Here is a 16,383-nt window from a genome sequence, read left to right as displayed (position 1 = left end):
AGAACACAAGCCCAGCATTTGTTGTTGTAGTTTGTCGATACTGTAGATACTCTGTGTTCTACTGGGTACATTAGTAGTATAGTACTGCATTATACCATATACAAATATCATGTGCTTTTATATGTACTGTTAAATACATGCAGTGAAATAAAAGTTGAATATTTCCCTCCAAGAAGTCTTAAGTAGCATAAAATGGAAATACTCAAGTAAAAGTATGTCAAAAGAACAGTAACTGAGTAAATGACACATTTAAAAGAAGCATCAATTTAAAGTGTTACAAGTAAAATTTACCTCACGCCACACGTCAGAACACCATGTGGCTGGAATAAGGTACATTTTTGCGTATTTCCTTGTTTCTTACCTGGTCTTCATGTCTGGCTGTTGAGTGTTTCGGTCTTCATTGTGCTGAGAAGCAAACACACACAAATAAAGCGTCACTTAAATAGAAGCTGAAGCCGTCTGAGCTTTAAGAGTTCACTCACAGCAGGAAGTAAATCTCTGCTACGCCGAAACCCATTAATCAAATCAGCGTTCCTGACCAAACAAATCCTGATCTGTAGCAGGATGGAGGAAAGGTTTATGTAAGGAAAGGTCAGTACCTCCTCGAGATGCTGGGACTTCTGGGAGGCCAGCTTCAGCTCCTCGCTGCGGGGGGGGGGGGGGGGGGGGGGGGAGACAGAAAGGAGGTGACACACTTAAAGAGCAGAAGTGAAGGCGGCGTGTTCAGATGTGTTTCACTGCTGTGTGCTTCAGTGTGGAGCGGTGCGACATCTGCTCGACACACACACACACACACACACACACACACACACACACACACACACACACGCACACACTGACACGCGCCCACAGAAGAACTGGACGTTTCACCTGCTTTGATTCGGTGCATTCAGTGCAGCGTGATCCACATACGCTCTGCACTAAGTGTGTCAGCGTCGGGCTGCATCGACCGTCAGCTGCTGATAAACCTGCTCTGCTCTGTGAAACGCTGTGATGTGTGTGGGACTGAAAAGGGAAAACGCTCCACATCCTTTCACGGTTTCACTCAGAGCTGCAACGATCAGTGCATTAATTGATTAGATGATTGAAAAAAAAGATGCTTTTAAGCAGCTGGGATGTCCTGCTTTTATCTTTTTCAGATGACTTTAAGCTGAATGTGCTTTCATTGTTGGACAGATAATGAAAATAATTTTTACGCAACCATAGTTTCATTTTTTAACCTGCAGACTGCACCCGTTTGAGTGGAAATATATTCCTTTAGAAGTACTGCAGATGCTCATTAAAGCCACCGTGCGCAGTGACTTTATCAGACACTCAGGGAAACAGTTTAAACTTACACCGGACCAGTTTTCATCAGGATTTTCAATCATCAGAGCAATTTGAAAAACAGAAGCAAAACCATTCTGTGCATAGCGCCTTTAAAGCTGCATTAACTGATGTTTTGCCCACTTTGTGCAGAGCAACAACCTGTTAAAACAACCCACAAACATTATCTGTATCTATACAATCATCCAGCAGACACATAGCAGCGACAACACTGATCTGAAGTCTGTACACCTGATGAGTGTCAGTCCAGTCTCTCTCCTTTAGCTGTTTTTGGTCTCCACCAGCTCGTTTCCGACTGTGTCTGTCGTAGTTTTCAGTGGATTTTTTGCTGCCTGTTGCAGCTGTAAACAAAGCTGATGTGAAGCAGAACAGTTCACCTGAAAACATCGAGCTGAAAGACACTAAAAAGCTGCGGTGAGCTGCAGATTCAGGTGATAATCATCTGCAGGTTCATCTCGACGATCGACCCCTTTCACATCAGTCACCTGATCTATTGGTGATACAAAATTATTGATTAAAGCAGCTTTAAAGCAATGTTTTTCTAGCAAAATCAGTTTGGGCTATAAATACATCTGTAACAGTGACGTCCTGCATGAGCGCACTTACACTGATATAATCTACAGACTAATGCTCATCATTCAAAAGCCATCTGTTGGTCTATTCCTGCCGCTTATGTCGACTTTTACACCGTCCCATTTTAAACATCTTAAAAGATTTGACAGCTGCAAAACCTGCCGTGGTTTATACTCTGCGAAGCAAAGATACAGTCATGACAGCACACGCGCATCCCCGACTGAGAAACACCACCAGGATATTCTAAAACTGACACAGTAATCTGCGCTTATAATCAAATTTAGACTGGGAGGCAGCAGCATAGACGCCGTTGTCTGGGAATTTATGAATCTGGATATTTTTGGAAGGTGGAAACGAATGATTTGCTGGAGAAATTGAAATTAGCTCCATGTGGGTCATTCTAAGGATTTGTGTCAAAGGAAGAACGCTGAAGCTGCATGTGACTAATAGGCCGCTCTGAGCAGCATCTGGGTGAAATATTTCTGTATAATTACATCGGCCATGCCTCCGTAGCATCCACTCCACTCAGACACAAGCGGGAGGCGTTAAAGAGAAGCTGCACTATAAAAAACATGGTCGTAAATGAAGCATCAGTGCAAATGAAGCATCAGTGCAATGCCAAACTGGATTTATCCACCTCTGTCACTTGTGATTTCTGTCAGGGTGCAAACAGGAACAGACTCACATTCAGGCAGAAGTACCCATGTGAGAGTGAAGCAGCTGAAGCTTCTCCAATTTTACCCGTGAAATTGTTTCACGCATCATCTAAAATGTAATACCGTTGATTATTGCAGGAGGTAATAAAGCTCCGTGCCTCACCAGACACAAATGAAACTGAAAAAACGGCCTTAAACGTCTACACCTGCAGAGACATCAGGAACAAACTGCACGTTTAAGGACCATTTTCCCACTTTGGTTCACACTGAAATAACACTCATTTCATGGATTCATTCATGGTCCCCAGAGGATGAATGCCAGTGACTTCTGCGAATGTTAGCATGCTAACATGCTAACCTAATGGTGAACATGGTTAGCATTACACCTGTGGTTACTGTGAGCATGTTAGCATGTTGCAGCTCAAAGCATAGCGGTGCAGGAGATGCTAGCACAGAGCTGCTAGCATGGCTGTAAGCTCTTAGTCTTGTTTTGATAGCATCATTTGTATGTACACAGCACTAATTATCAGTGAACATTTCTGGGTTTTTTAGCTTTATTTCAGCAGGAATATTCCCACTGAGATTCAAAATCTATCAGGATTTAACGCGCAGCGGCACCAAAAACAAGACAAGAACAGAGCGCGCATCTGAGCCATGGTGCTTACAGCTGCTCTTTCAGACGCCACAAAGCCACATTGATTCCACACACGCACACACACAGTTCAAGACAGAGACACACTGAAACACACACTCTGATGTCATAGTGCGAGCGGCGGCCATGTTGGAGCCAGGCAGTCCTAGGAGGAGAGACGGAGCAATTACATAACAGCGGGAGGCTGAGGAAGGATGCGCCTCGGAAGGATGGAGCAGCACATGGCTGGGAGCAGACAGGAGGAGGGTGGAGGGGAGGAACGTGAAACAAAGCTGTGGAGGTGTTAACATGACTCCTCCATCTCAGACTCCTGAGTTTCAAACAGAACGGAGCAGCAGACGAGTCGGAGGACGACGCTGCTCGTTCACTGTGAAAAAGGACATTTGTTGACATTTCTGTCTCCGTCTGCTCTGCCTCCTTCAGGAAGCTACGCATCAATGACTATAATTCAGCCAATCACATCCATCTGGAGCTGTGACATCACAGCTCCGGGGTCTGATGACTCGAGGGGGGTGGTGGGTGGCAGGACGATGTAAAGACTCAAGAACACACGTGTGCAAACACACCGCATGCTTGTACATATGCACACACGGAGAGGCACGCGACAGCTTCACGCACACGCATGAACGCACGCACGCACGCACGCACACACAGAGTCTATAAATAGACCTGACATCAGGCTCCACTGCAAACACACAGTCAGGTAGAAAGACGCTGTTTAAAGAGTATTTTTACGCTGCATCACAAACGGTTTCAGCTGAGCCATCAAAGACCTGCTGGTACTTCAAATATTGATGAAGTTGTTGCTTTGCCAGCACCGTGAAAGCCACGAGAGCACACGGAAATAAATCTTGCTTCATCATGTTTAATCTGATCTATCCACAGAGGTCTTAAGATAAGATAATCCTTTCTTAATCCCACAGCGGGGAACTTTACAGTGTTACAGAAGCAAAGGGGATCGTGTAATCGTAAGAAGCGTCAGTAAAACAGCCACAAAAAAGAGGATCATATGCTGCTTTTTCATGTCTTCATTTTCCATTTACTACGGTGCAGCACAGCTAAAAAAAAATGGTGCTGTTTCAGTGTCTGAATGCTTTCCACACAGAGACCACGAGGGACGGGTTTTCATGGCGGCACCGCGACCAACGCCAGACATCTGCTTTGCCCGGCGCGGAGGGCACAGTGCACGGTGGGAGATGCATTCAAATGAGGCGGCGCAGAGCGAGCTGTTGGTGCTTTGGTTTGACTTTGAGAGAATAAAGGTCTCAGAAATGAGTCCGTCTCCGGCACAGCGTCAACCAGCTGCCACTTCTCTGATTTTATCAACAAGAATGAACTAAAAACTTGGATGAAGATGCATTTCAATCTGCATCAACTGTCTGTGAGAGAACAGGAGTGACTCCTCCAGCGTCCACAGCTGGTGTTTCTGTACATTTAAATCTGCAGCTTCTGACTTGAAGTGCAGCAGCGTCATCGCAGAGCGCCGTCCGCCATGTTTGCCTTCTTTAATCAACCTGCTCCACAATGAGCACACACACCTCCACACTCATCAGAGGGTCCTCATTCTGTCTGTTTATGAGGGAGACACCGGAGTTTATTGATCCTGTGCGTCACGCCCTCATTTCAATCATCAATTTCTTCGTTCCTATAAACATCTTCAGCGAAACACTTTGATTTCTAACATCTTTGCACTGATTAACTGTTAGAAAACACAACGTGCTGTTCACGTCCTGCTGCTCCGCCATAGTTAAGCCACCGTTGTTGTGCATCACTGTGATTGGCTCAGCTCGTCATCATTACTTTGTAATGTGTTACAGTAATCTGATTACTTGTCTCAGTATTCTGAAATACAGTATTTATATAATTCATAGTAACGGGTTGGGGGGTCTGCTTGTTTGCTGTCTGACTGGGAGTTTGATGGATGATTGGTATCAGTTTGGTATCGATGTGATCTGCACAGAGGCCGGAGCAGCATGTGTTCACCCGGTGCAGCTGGTGGAGGCAGACGGAGGCAGTTTTCAACCAAAAGAGGAGAAATCTGACTCCTGTGGAGCTCTCCGACTGCCCCACACTGGTTCCCACGCAATAAAAATGCAGCTTTGGCGACGAGCTGCTCGCTGTGATGGATTAAACAACAGGAAAGAATGGAAACCAAAGGCCTGAAGAGGAGGAGCAGTACATCCGGAAGTCTGAAAACTGTAACGTGCATTTAAAAACGAGCAGCTAAAGGATTTACGGCATTTTAAACAAACATTTCCAGGGAGGATTCATGGTTTAGAAATGTTTATATGGAAGCCACAATACCCGAGGGGGCTTCCTCACTGTGATTATTATTATTGTCGTGCATTGTACTCCACTCCACCATCTTATGCATAATCACATAATAGAACCCTCTGGCTAATTATGGCCTTCACACGGCAATTTATAGCATATTTACAAGTGGAAGCATCTCTCTGGAGAGTTACGGATGGAGCCACCTTAATAACACATTTGACAGTTCAGTGTTAGACCAACGCAGACACTTTTACATAATTATACTATCTGAAAGCAATTAAACGTTTGTCCTTTCTTTGTGCTGAATTACAGACTGGATTTTTAATCACCAGCACACTGTAGACCCCGCAGGACAAATTCACCACACCAGTCTGATGAACTGGCTGACTGGGGTCACCTTTAGAGGAGACCCAGGCTGACCAGGAAAAAACACATTAGTTATCCTCAGTACTCACATTTCCTTGCAGAGGACGCCGATTCGCTGGTTTTCTGTGCTGCTGCGCTCCTTCGACAGACTCAGCTCTTCCTGGTATTTGGAGTTCTGCTGTTTCAAAGCCTCGAGCTGAAGATGAGCAGACACAGACGGGGGGAAGAGGGTCATTAAGAATATATAAAAGCCAAGTTAGAACAGCAAAGGAGAGTCCAGCAGGGATCATTTTCCTCTTTCGCTCATCTTAATGGTGTATGCACAGATTAAATGCTGCAGCACTTAAGTCCCATTTGGAGCAGATTCATTCCTCTGGGGGACGGGAGGTGAGTTTAACATCACCTGTGCTGGTCAGTGATTTAAACCCTGAATGTGATCCTAATTTTTGTTGAACCTCCTTCAAGTCAAATCCTGTCTGTCCTCATATTTTAAAGAGTTTGACAGACGAGACTCCAGCAAATGCCAACACGAAGGCCGACTTGGTAAGCAAAACAACAGCAGAGATAATTAAAGCCACCAGGAGCTCAAGAGCTCGTCGAATCCATTAAAAGTACGCTGAATCAGCTGCTAGCACTTCCTGTTTGCAGCGTAACCGTCAACATACAGACGACAATCACCGGATCACTCCAACACTGAAGAAAACATAATAATGTGATGATTCGCAAGCAAGTTCTGAAGTGAATTTACGGACGGACATCAGAGAAAATGTCCTCACGATGTGTCCCGAACAAAGGGGTTCATCAAGGCTGGTACTGCTCTTGTAAAACAGCTGATTTCATCGGGATTATCCAACATTTTCTGCAAAAAAATTATTAAAGAATTCATCAATTAGCAAAATAGTTGCTGACTGGGGCGACACTCAAAGCTGGGGAGTTAAAGCGCCGACGATGAACTCTGACCTCCCTGGTTCACGTCTGGACAGAGACCTTTGTTACATCTCATCTCTCCACTGTCTGTAGTCACAAACGACCCACTAATCAGTCAATCAACTCATCGTTATTAAACACCAGAAACAATTTAACATCGCATTCCCACATCTCGTTCAAAAGCTTTTACGTCTGAGCAAAAGCTGCACTCAGACAGAAGTTTTGGGTCATTCGTGAACCTGCAGGCCTCGATGCTGGCGATGAGTCAGCAGAAAGCGCTCAATCCACGTGAAATTAAAAATAGAAGCTCCGCCGACGTCAGTTCCTCCAACTTCACCTCACGAAAACTTTCTCATTCGAGCCGGATGTTCGGGATCCCAAACATCTCGTGAATCGTTCAAACCGCGACACGTGCGGCTTTAAAATAGCAAACGTCAATAATTAATTAACAAGCGTGACTTTTCAATCAATGCCTTCACATTGAGAAAAAAGCTCATGAGCAACGGTTCACACAGGAAGCCGCCTGCAGTTCTGCTGGCACATTAAAGCACTGCGAAGTGTGTTTGCAGGAGTTTCTGACTCTTTATATTCATCTGCACCCCCAAAGTGAGATCAAGTCCACAGAGCATGCTCACACACACACATAAACATACACAGAAACACACACACAGGTTATCGGCTGGACCATGAAATCTCACATCAGCAGCAGGGAAAAGAGTCATTTGTGAGAGCCAATCAGAGGAGAAACAGCAGCAGCTCTTCCTGCTCACAGTGACAGAAAAACGTCCTTGAAAAATGAGGTTTTCCGGCAGACGTCCTACCTGGTAGTGAGGCGAGTAGATGTTACTGGAGTAACCCTGATGCAGAGCAGCTATGTCCATGCCTGCACAGCTCAGCACTGCTGGATTTCAGCCTATGTTCACCTGCTAGCGCGGTGCGTTGCTGCTGCTGTGCCCGCCGTCGCCTTCTGTCTGCAGCCGATGCAGCAGCGTGCACAGACTAACACGAGCTGGGCATCAATAAAGCATCAGCGCTCATCCCCCGCCGTGCACGGAGCGAGAGGGAAATGGAGAGCGCGTCGCCCGAGCAGCCTCCCTCCCTCCCTCTCTCTCACGGTTAGGTTAAAGAAGCCGAGCACTTCCATTATGTAAGCCCCAGTAAGCTCCTCCCAGGACCCCCTGGTCCCCCCTCCCGCCACCTTTCTGCTGCTCGCAGTCTCCTCGCACTCCAGCACACACACTCCGGACCTTTCGGTCACAGTGTTTAACATGAATCACAGCACACAGAGGAATCAGCCGGAGTGCTTTACAGGACGAGGTCCGATGAAAACAACCATCCTGTCCCTGTTTTAGTGACGCGGCGCTGCGAGGAACGAGTGTTTTCATTAGCGAGTGATCTGTCGGTTAGTTTCACAGTTAATAATTTGGTCTATAAAACAGAAAACTGTGAAAACAACCAGCAAATAACCACCACTGAGACGCTAAACCCAACAACAACAAAAACATGTGTGGATTGATCAATTCAGATGCTACAAACCTGTACTACAGTACAATACTTAAATACAAATCTGAGGTACTTGTACTTCACTCTTTTCATGCCACTTTCTACTTTTACTGCAGTACACTACATGGAAATATTGTACTTTTTACTTCTTCTCTAGTCAGTTTGCAAATTAAGATTTTTCCACACAAGACATGCAAAGAATTTCTAAAACAGGATGTTTTGATATAGATTAAACTACCCGACAGCTTCTACAAGTACAGCTGCATGAGCTGATCAGTTGATTAATCCATGAATTGATCTTGATTTAGTCGTAATGATTTTGAAGGAGTCACGATAATCTAACGAGGTCGGTTCGTCACATCGTTCCAGCTGCAGATCCAACAGATGTGTGGCAGCACAGGACAAGAGGCCGATCTCAAGTCAACCGTTCATTAACTAAAGCAATGTTCTGTCCAGCCAGGCATCGCCACACACACACACACACACACACACACACACACACACACACACACTCCGACATGTGCAGCATTACATCACAGCCTACAGCAACATGGCCGAGCACTGAGCGGAGAGGCAGACGTCATGAATAATAAATAAATAAAAGCTGTTCAGCGTGTGTGTTTGTGTCTGTTTTGCTCCACAGAGACTGAATTCCTCCTCTCGTTTGTAGCTGCAATAACATCTTTCATTTTTGATGGCGCTCACGTTCTGCTGATCCCTCCAGTTTCCTTAAAGCACATTTTAAGCGTAACAAACAGTCTGTTGTTCCTTCCTTTGAATACTCTGCGTCGTCCTTTGCCTCTGCTTGCAGTCTTTAAGTGAGCTTGAACATTTCAGTTAGTAATAACTTTGATGTTAAATTAAATGTGCATATTTTTCTGCTTATTCTGACAAAGCTCACATTATATAAAAACCTGCAGGATTTACACAAACAGCAGTTGGAAAGTATTTACTTTGGGAGCATTTTTGGTGCATATTGGTGCTCCCAATTAAATCTACTGGCTGCACAACTACAAATATCAAACACATGTTAATATACCACTAGTGCTACTACTGTACTGCTCATGAATGCTGAATATTCTCTTTTTTTTTGGGAAAAACACCTGCAGCACTCTCAAAACTGATTTCATTCCTCCTTAAATCACCGCCTTAACTGATCAAGAGGCGCTGAAATATGCTGCCTGTGAAAGGTTTGAGAAGTCCCTGGGATGGCTAAAACAGACACGACCACAAAGAAAGCGCATTAACATCCGGTCTCTATCTCCCGCTCTAATCTGCGATCCATTTCAACATCTGGAGCTCGCAGGCAGCTGGAGGTGACTGCAGGCGGCAGACGGCAGCAGAGTGAACGAACGGCTGCAGGTGACCGCGGTTAGAGGAGTCGAACTGATCAAAGCACGGAGCTACAGATGGCCGTGAGACAGAATAAAGAGAGGGATGGTCCGCGGGAGTTCATGCACGGCTGCTTACATGCGATGACGGGGGCTCAGTCGCATGCGATCAGCGTGGGAATCCTGACGTGAACACATAATAAAAACCCTCCAGGCTGCAGATGCTGAGCTTACATGCATGCGTGAATCCTCCACACGCTGACGCAGTGTGCTTGGAGCTGTAGTAAGTGTAAGGAGCTGCTCTCACAGTGTGTTTGTCTGCTGCTACGAGCGTCTAAAGTCTTTACTTTGAAGGAGAAACAGAAGGTGACGAGTCCACTACATTATGTTTGTGTTAAAAATAGCTCCATTCATGACTAACACATCCACTGAGTGCTTCCACGCTGCATGGGAGCTGGTCCTCACTGAGACAGTATCAGAGTTCAGGCTAACGTTAGCAGCTCCGTACTGCTCTTTGAGGATTTGAGGATGTTTACCAACTCGCCTTCTACTTCAGCTTCAGCATCAGTCTTTTAACACATATGGTCACCTGAAAAGTCAGCCTGAGATAGAGTTCAAATCATGGAGCTAATGCTAGCTTAATACGTTGGATAGCTACAGATGTCATTTCTTTGTTTACACCTGAAACTGTTTCAAAAACTATTCTGAATTTCTGAGTTTATCACTGTGAACTGGACACTGTGTGAGAGAAGAGAGATTGACAGGCGGAGCAGCAGTAACTAAGGGAGGCGGGGCTTAGCAAACGCTCAATTGTTATGAAAGACAAGAGAAGAAGAATGTACGAACTAAACATGAGCGTGGTTACTTCAGAGACAGTGGGTATTTACAGCCTTCTGCTCCAGCTGAACGTCACCTCACATGTTTTCCATCAGGGCCTTCTGCTCACCTGCGTCTCCAGCGTCTTCTTCTCATTGGTCAGCTGCTCAAGCAGCAGCGCCGTACCCTCTGCCTTTTCAGCAGCCTGGAAAACATATTGACAGAATTTAGCTCCATGCTAATGTGCTAATATATGTATGTCAAATGCTTTTCTACTGATGGCAAAAAACAAAGCATAAGAGATCATTCTTTGTTATCTGGCTTTTTATATTAGGATGCATCTGTTTTTGGGGTTATTTCAGCATGTTGTGAACTTTTTCCTTACTGTCTTTATGAATTAGGAAACATTGAAAGCTGTATTAACTGTCATTTTGTCTGTTGGGGACAGTAGAAACAAGCTGTAAACGTAACTGCGACACATCAACATCTTATTAAGCTGATGAATGTAAGTCCAATATTCTCTCTCTTTTAGCTGTTTTTGGTCCCTTTGTTCACCAGCTACTCTCCACCTGTTTGCTGCTTTTTTACAGCTTTTTCTCTGAAGACAACAGTCTGCTGACACGTGACACGAGTCCCGTTTCACGCTGCACATTGTAATTTGATGCACTGTTAATATAAAAATTCACATTTTTGAGTCACTCTCGTGAAAACGGACATTAGCAGTTAAAGACCAGCGTTCTATTCATAGACAGGAGAGATCAGAGGTCACCAGAAATCTTGGCTGAAAAACGAAGCTCTTTGCTGAGGCAGCCTCAAGCTCGCTCAGCTGCTTCACTTTTAAATCCATTTGTGACGAGCTCCGTGAAGCGAGAGCAGGAAGCATGAAAGCTCTGACTCCAGGGAAAGAGAACAAAATCCTCTCTTGGAAGCTGTAACCTGTGATTGCACTCTTTCTTTTGTTCACCACTCCATTTATGCAGCCGCTGCAAAGACAATGAGCGAAAACAGTGACGAGCAGAAACACAAGTTCATGAATATTAAATGAGTGTTTGGGTGGCTTCAAACGCACCAATGAATTTGACTAAAGGTACACGGAGGAGGCACCGACGTACCAGTCAGTATGAAAGGTGGGAAGTATTTGGCAGCAGTGCTTAAAGGTCCAGCGTGCAGGATTTAGTGGCATCTAGTGGTGAGGTTGCAGACTGCAAGCAACTGAACACTCAGCCCTCCCTTTACAAGCATGCAGGAGAAACTACGGTGGCCTTCAGGCAACATAAGAAGATGGAAGGCGCTCTCCAGAGTTAGCGCTTGGTTTGTCCGTTCAGGTGGACTCTGTGGGGCTTTAAAGGTAACCTTCAGAGTGTTTACTGTAAACAAAATCAGCCATTTTCATTCCTTAACGAAACAGACTGGGTATTTTTACCATCTAACAAATACAGTCAAAGCATTTCCAATTCCTCTGCAAACCCTTTCATTAAAATGCTTCAAAAGCTGCACTGTTTATGTTTTCAATGTTCTTAACGTCTTCGTCCTGCTCTGCGCTCTGGTTAAGGAATAACCTTCAGAACGCACTTCAGCTTAATGCTTTAAAGCTCTCATATTCCTCCTATTCCTACGATGAATCTTCCATCATGGATCTGTTGTTCCATGTCTTCATCTTTGCCAGGTCTCCCTCCAAAAACAGAGTTTAATCTCAAGGGACTTCTCAAAATTCAATAAAGGCTCCATAAATAAATACATTTTATTAAAAACTGTTTGTTACTTTAAAACTTCAAACATTTTATTCTTCCACATGTCTTGTATGTTCTCTGACTGTAAACTCGTTTTCAGGCGGCTCCGTCTGATCGTGGCAAAAGTTTGATTTCACACTTGAGCAAATCTCAGTGAGACTCTGCAAAAACGGTGAAAGCCTGAATAAAAGAAGAAGACTGGTGCAGAGACTCCTCAAACCCAAACAGGGAATGAAAGGAACGTGTGCATGTGTGTGTTAGTAATGTTTTAACAACATCGAATTAGCCCGAGGCTTCAGAGAGGGAGCTTCACCAAGTCTGCATGAAAACACACCGCAAAGGTCGGTTACATAAGGACGGACGGACTTTTTTAACTGCTCATTTGTCACGTTTTCATCGTTTCCCTCCGAGAAGACCACAAATAATTTGCTGAAATCTGTTAACAGCCAGAAGCAGACTGAGCTATCTTGGTGAGAATCAGCAAATGCCAACACACTGATTCATCGTCTACAAATGTTATCCGACGGTTCGCAGCAGTCGGAGCTGTGACTTCAGCTCTGCTCGGAGACCCCCGCTCTCAGCCTCTTCTGCGTGCAGCGCAGCAATAAGCAACAACAATAAGCAGACTGTCCGCATGAGAATGACGTCAAGGGCGCTTTCAGAGAAGAAGCCGTCAAAGAAACGCTGTCAGCTACCTGCAGAAACAGGTTGAAGCTAGCGAGGAGCATTTAGCAGCTGAAGAGCCAGATAAACGGAGCTAAAACAGAGTGAATACTGGACTTCAGTTCATCAGGTGACACACAGACGACTCATGGTGCTGCTGAAAGTGTAAATTAGCAACTGTTGGCTAACAAACCCCAAGAACCTCAAAATGACCAAAACAATCAGTTATTAGAGGCTCAAGTAAAACTACAGATGTTTTATCAGTAAAATGTACCCTGTGACTGACATATTATTATTATTATTATTATTATTATTATAATTATCATTAGATTCTTAATACTGATGCATCAGTGCAGGATTTAAAGTTGCTTGAGAAAACATTTAAACGCAGTGGAGTAAAAAGTATAAAGTCACAGAAAATGGAAAAACTTCAAAATGTCCACGTGTGAGCCTACCTGTGTGAGCTCCGTCTCTCTGCACTGACTCTCCTCCTTCAGCTGCTGGTAGTCTTTCTTTGACTGCTCCACACTGAGCTCCAGTTCTGACAGGAAACACATCCACCATGACCATCATCTTTACACAAAAACATCAAACGCAGCTGAGGTGCGCGCGACTTGTTTACCTTGCATGGTCCTCGCCGTCTTCCTGTTCTCCTCCTCCGCTACCTCCAGCTTTTGTCTCTGCAGCGGAGAAACGTCGGCTTGACTTCGAGCTAATCGCTTACATGGTAACATTCTTGTACCTTGAGCTAAGCGCAGAGGAATGGCTGGAAACATGCGAGGTTTGCGGATCAACTTCTTCTCTTAATGAGGCCATTTTCACGATGCCCGCGAGCAAAACACGTCACGGTGAGAAAATAAACAAATCTACAGCTACAGATCAGACCCTCACAGACGTGCACTTCATTATGGAAAACACAGAACATTATCAAGTGTTTTAATAAGACTCATGCCAAAAAATCCACCCAGTTTCTAAAATGTGAATACTGTGATGAACCAGCTTTGCACCTGATTCGGCTGCACGTTGCTGGAAGACGTGCAGAAAACTTCAGGGTTTTTAGATGTCATGCATGAAGCCATCGGGTGTGTATTTAAGGCTTTTTTTACAAAACAAGTTAAAACGTCAGCTGTTGAGATTCTTTACAACCAACTCGTGGAGCTAATGTTAGCGTCATTGGCTAGCTAGCCTCAGCGCTGATAAAACAGGCACTTGTCGATCAGTCCTGTGCGAAATCAAAGATTGTAGAAACAGTGACTACAGGAGGCGGGGCTTAGCAAGCTGTCAATTAAGCCTTGCTGCTGTGTTGAGGTGTTACAGTTGCATCAGAGAGGACTGCTGCTGTGACTGATACTCGAGACTGAGATGGAAGACTGTCATCACATTCACTGAAGCTAACAAGGTCTGCTTTAAAAGCCCAAAATCCTGATTGTTAACGGACAGGCGAGGGCAGAAATGTGAGAGGCTCCATGTTTCCTTCCTGTTTATTTGCGGTTATCCTTTCTTACCAGGCCGGTGAGCTGCTGCTCCAGCGAGCTCTTCTCCTGCTGCACAGACTGAAGCTCTTTCTGTTTGCTCTCCACGTCGACGCTCAGCTCACTGATCTGTCGAGGACACACAGTATGGAGCGTACAGTAAACACATGTACACCTGAGCACAGCCATGAATTATGCATCATCAGTGGCCTCAACATAATAAGGACGTACGCTCATTTACACGAGGGGCTAAAAGGAGGACTGTAAAACAGAAATTACAGCATTATTTTCAGTTCAGTTTTACATCATGCCATAAATTATGTGACAATAATGAATAATCCATTTTACACCACGCCGCTGCTGCTCAGGCCCAGCTGAACACCAACCTTTTTCTCCTGAGACTGCGCCTGAGCCTTGAGGCTGCTGATCTGCTGCTGGGACAGAGACACGGCGTCCTCCTTCTGCTGGGACGCCCGGAGCCTGAGCTGGAGGTCTGCCACCTCCCGCTCCAGCTCCATGATCCTGGAGCGCTCAGACACCGTGGCCACCTGCAGCGGAGCAGGTAGAAGGGAGGCATGAAGGCAAAGAGGAGGCAGGAGAGCGGAGAGAGGAGAGCGGTGCTGGAAGACTGACAAGAATTTTCATTAGCAATTATGTCTTCATTCAGTGTTTTGTCTATAAAACATGAGAAAATTGTGAAAAATGTATTTTAATTTATTTTCCAAGTATATTATGAAGAGAAAAGCAGAAAATCCTGAATTAATGAAGCTGGAACTAGCTCACGTTTGACATTTTAGCTTCGCTGACAAGCTTAACTGAGCTCCAGCAAAAGTTAGATATTAAAATAAAATTAGATGTTAAAATTTAAGACAACATACTCCAAAAAAAAGTGCCTGTGGTTAATCCCTCATAATGTGACAAAGAATTTAAGTTTTTACTTGCTAAACACCTGGTAGAGTTTGGATCAACCTTCAGCAACATCCTCAATTTATTAATTAAACTTATTGTGACTGATAACTGACTCGTCAGGCCTCGTTTCGACCTCCCAGAGAGAATCTGGTGCCGGTTGGGATTTGCTCTCTTACTGCAGGAGACTTTGACTTTGAGGTCAAAGGTCAGACCTTCTGGTTAAAGGGCAGAGGATGGCAGTGTTGTACATTTTTCTTACTGTCAATGAATCCCATGAAAAGGTCAAAACCTGCAGCGAATATCGCTCCTGACGATAATCTGTGCATCACAGGCTGATGTGTGTCCTTCCTCTGCGCCGCTGAGCTGCATTACTGTCCAGAAACTAACAAAACCACCTCAAGGAGACACACTGCTGGACTGGGTGACACGTTCCTTCACCTCCTGCTGCAGTAAATACTCACTACAGCACCGAAAGGGGATTATTGCGCTGCTGAAAATAGTCCCCAACAAATGCACTTTTCTGCAGAAACTACAGCCACCACCTGTTTTCTGAAACTACTGAGCCTATTTAGAAGAAGAAACTACCCATGTGCGAGCTGTTTTACATCTACCTGGATCCGATGGGCGTCCTACTGAGTGCAGCAGAGCGGGCAGGGAAGTTAAAGGACGGACGAACATCGCTGGTTTTGGACTTTTCGTGGGATTTGCGGAGAAGAAAAATGAGGGCCGGCATCGTCAGAAGCACAGGCATTTCTAAACTCTATTTAAAAACAAAAACTTTCATGCAAACATGCGTCACTCTGAGTATGATAGACCTGGGTTATTAGAGAAGCTCAAGGCCAATGAGATGTTAATGTGCCTGCATACGTCTAACTCGGCCACGGGGGAAGAAACTTGAGATAAATCTGCATTAAGTTTGCAGGCTGCGGCTCCTTCAACACATTCTGTGCATCGTTATTAAACCTGGTGGGGAAAAGCACATGACTCAGTCCCGCCGTGGGACCGGGACTGCCAGCATTACCCTAGTGTCCTCTAAATCCCTCTGGAGTTTTTCAGCTTTGGTCTTTTCAAAGAGCAGGCTCTGCTCAAGCTCCTTTATGTGGGCATGCTCCAGTCTGGTCTGCGTCTGTTAGTAAGAGAGAGCGGGAAGAGAAGAACAAACACCAATGCAACACTGACATGCCA

General features: G+C 45.0%; 1 protein-coding gene across 2 annotated transcripts in view; it reads right to left on the bottom strand.

Moving 5' to 3' along the window:
- The window catches only part of clip1b (CAP-GLY domain containing linker protein 1b), a 29,056-nt gene that overhangs the window by 5,828 nt on the left and 6,845 nt on the right, over nt 1–16,383 (bottom strand). Inside the window, exons 10-18 of one of the 2 annotated variants that reach the window (XM_070988263.1) lie at nt 16,220–16,324; nt 14,676–14,837; nt 14,323–14,418; nt 13,440–13,497; nt 13,273–13,358; nt 10,555–10,629; nt 5,937–6,043; nt 600–645; nt 362–405 (exon numbers count right to left, since the gene is read on the bottom strand). In XM_070988263.1, the coding sequence (XP_070844364.1) occupies nt 362–405; nt 600–645; nt 5,937–6,043; nt 10,555–10,629; nt 13,273–13,358; nt 13,440–13,497; nt 14,323–14,418; nt 14,676–14,837; nt 16,220–16,324 (779 nt within the window). The remainder of the gene's footprint in view (nt 1–361; nt 406–599; nt 646–5,936; nt 6,044–10,554; nt 10,630–13,272; nt 13,359–13,439; nt 13,498–14,322; nt 14,419–14,675; nt 14,838–16,219; nt 16,325–16,383) is intronic. The other variant, XM_070988264.1, reaches the window with a different exon arrangement.

Source organism: Chaetodon trifascialis, chromosome 20 (assembly GCF_039877785.1).
Source record: "Chaetodon trifascialis isolate fChaTrf1 chromosome 20, fChaTrf1.hap1, whole genome shotgun sequence".
NCBI lineage: Eukaryota > Metazoa > Chordata > Actinopteri > Chaetodontiformes > Chaetodontidae > Chaetodon > Chaetodon trifascialis.
The sequence above is the reverse complement of the archived record's forward strand: the minus strand, read 5'-3'. Positions and strand labels throughout refer to the sequence as shown.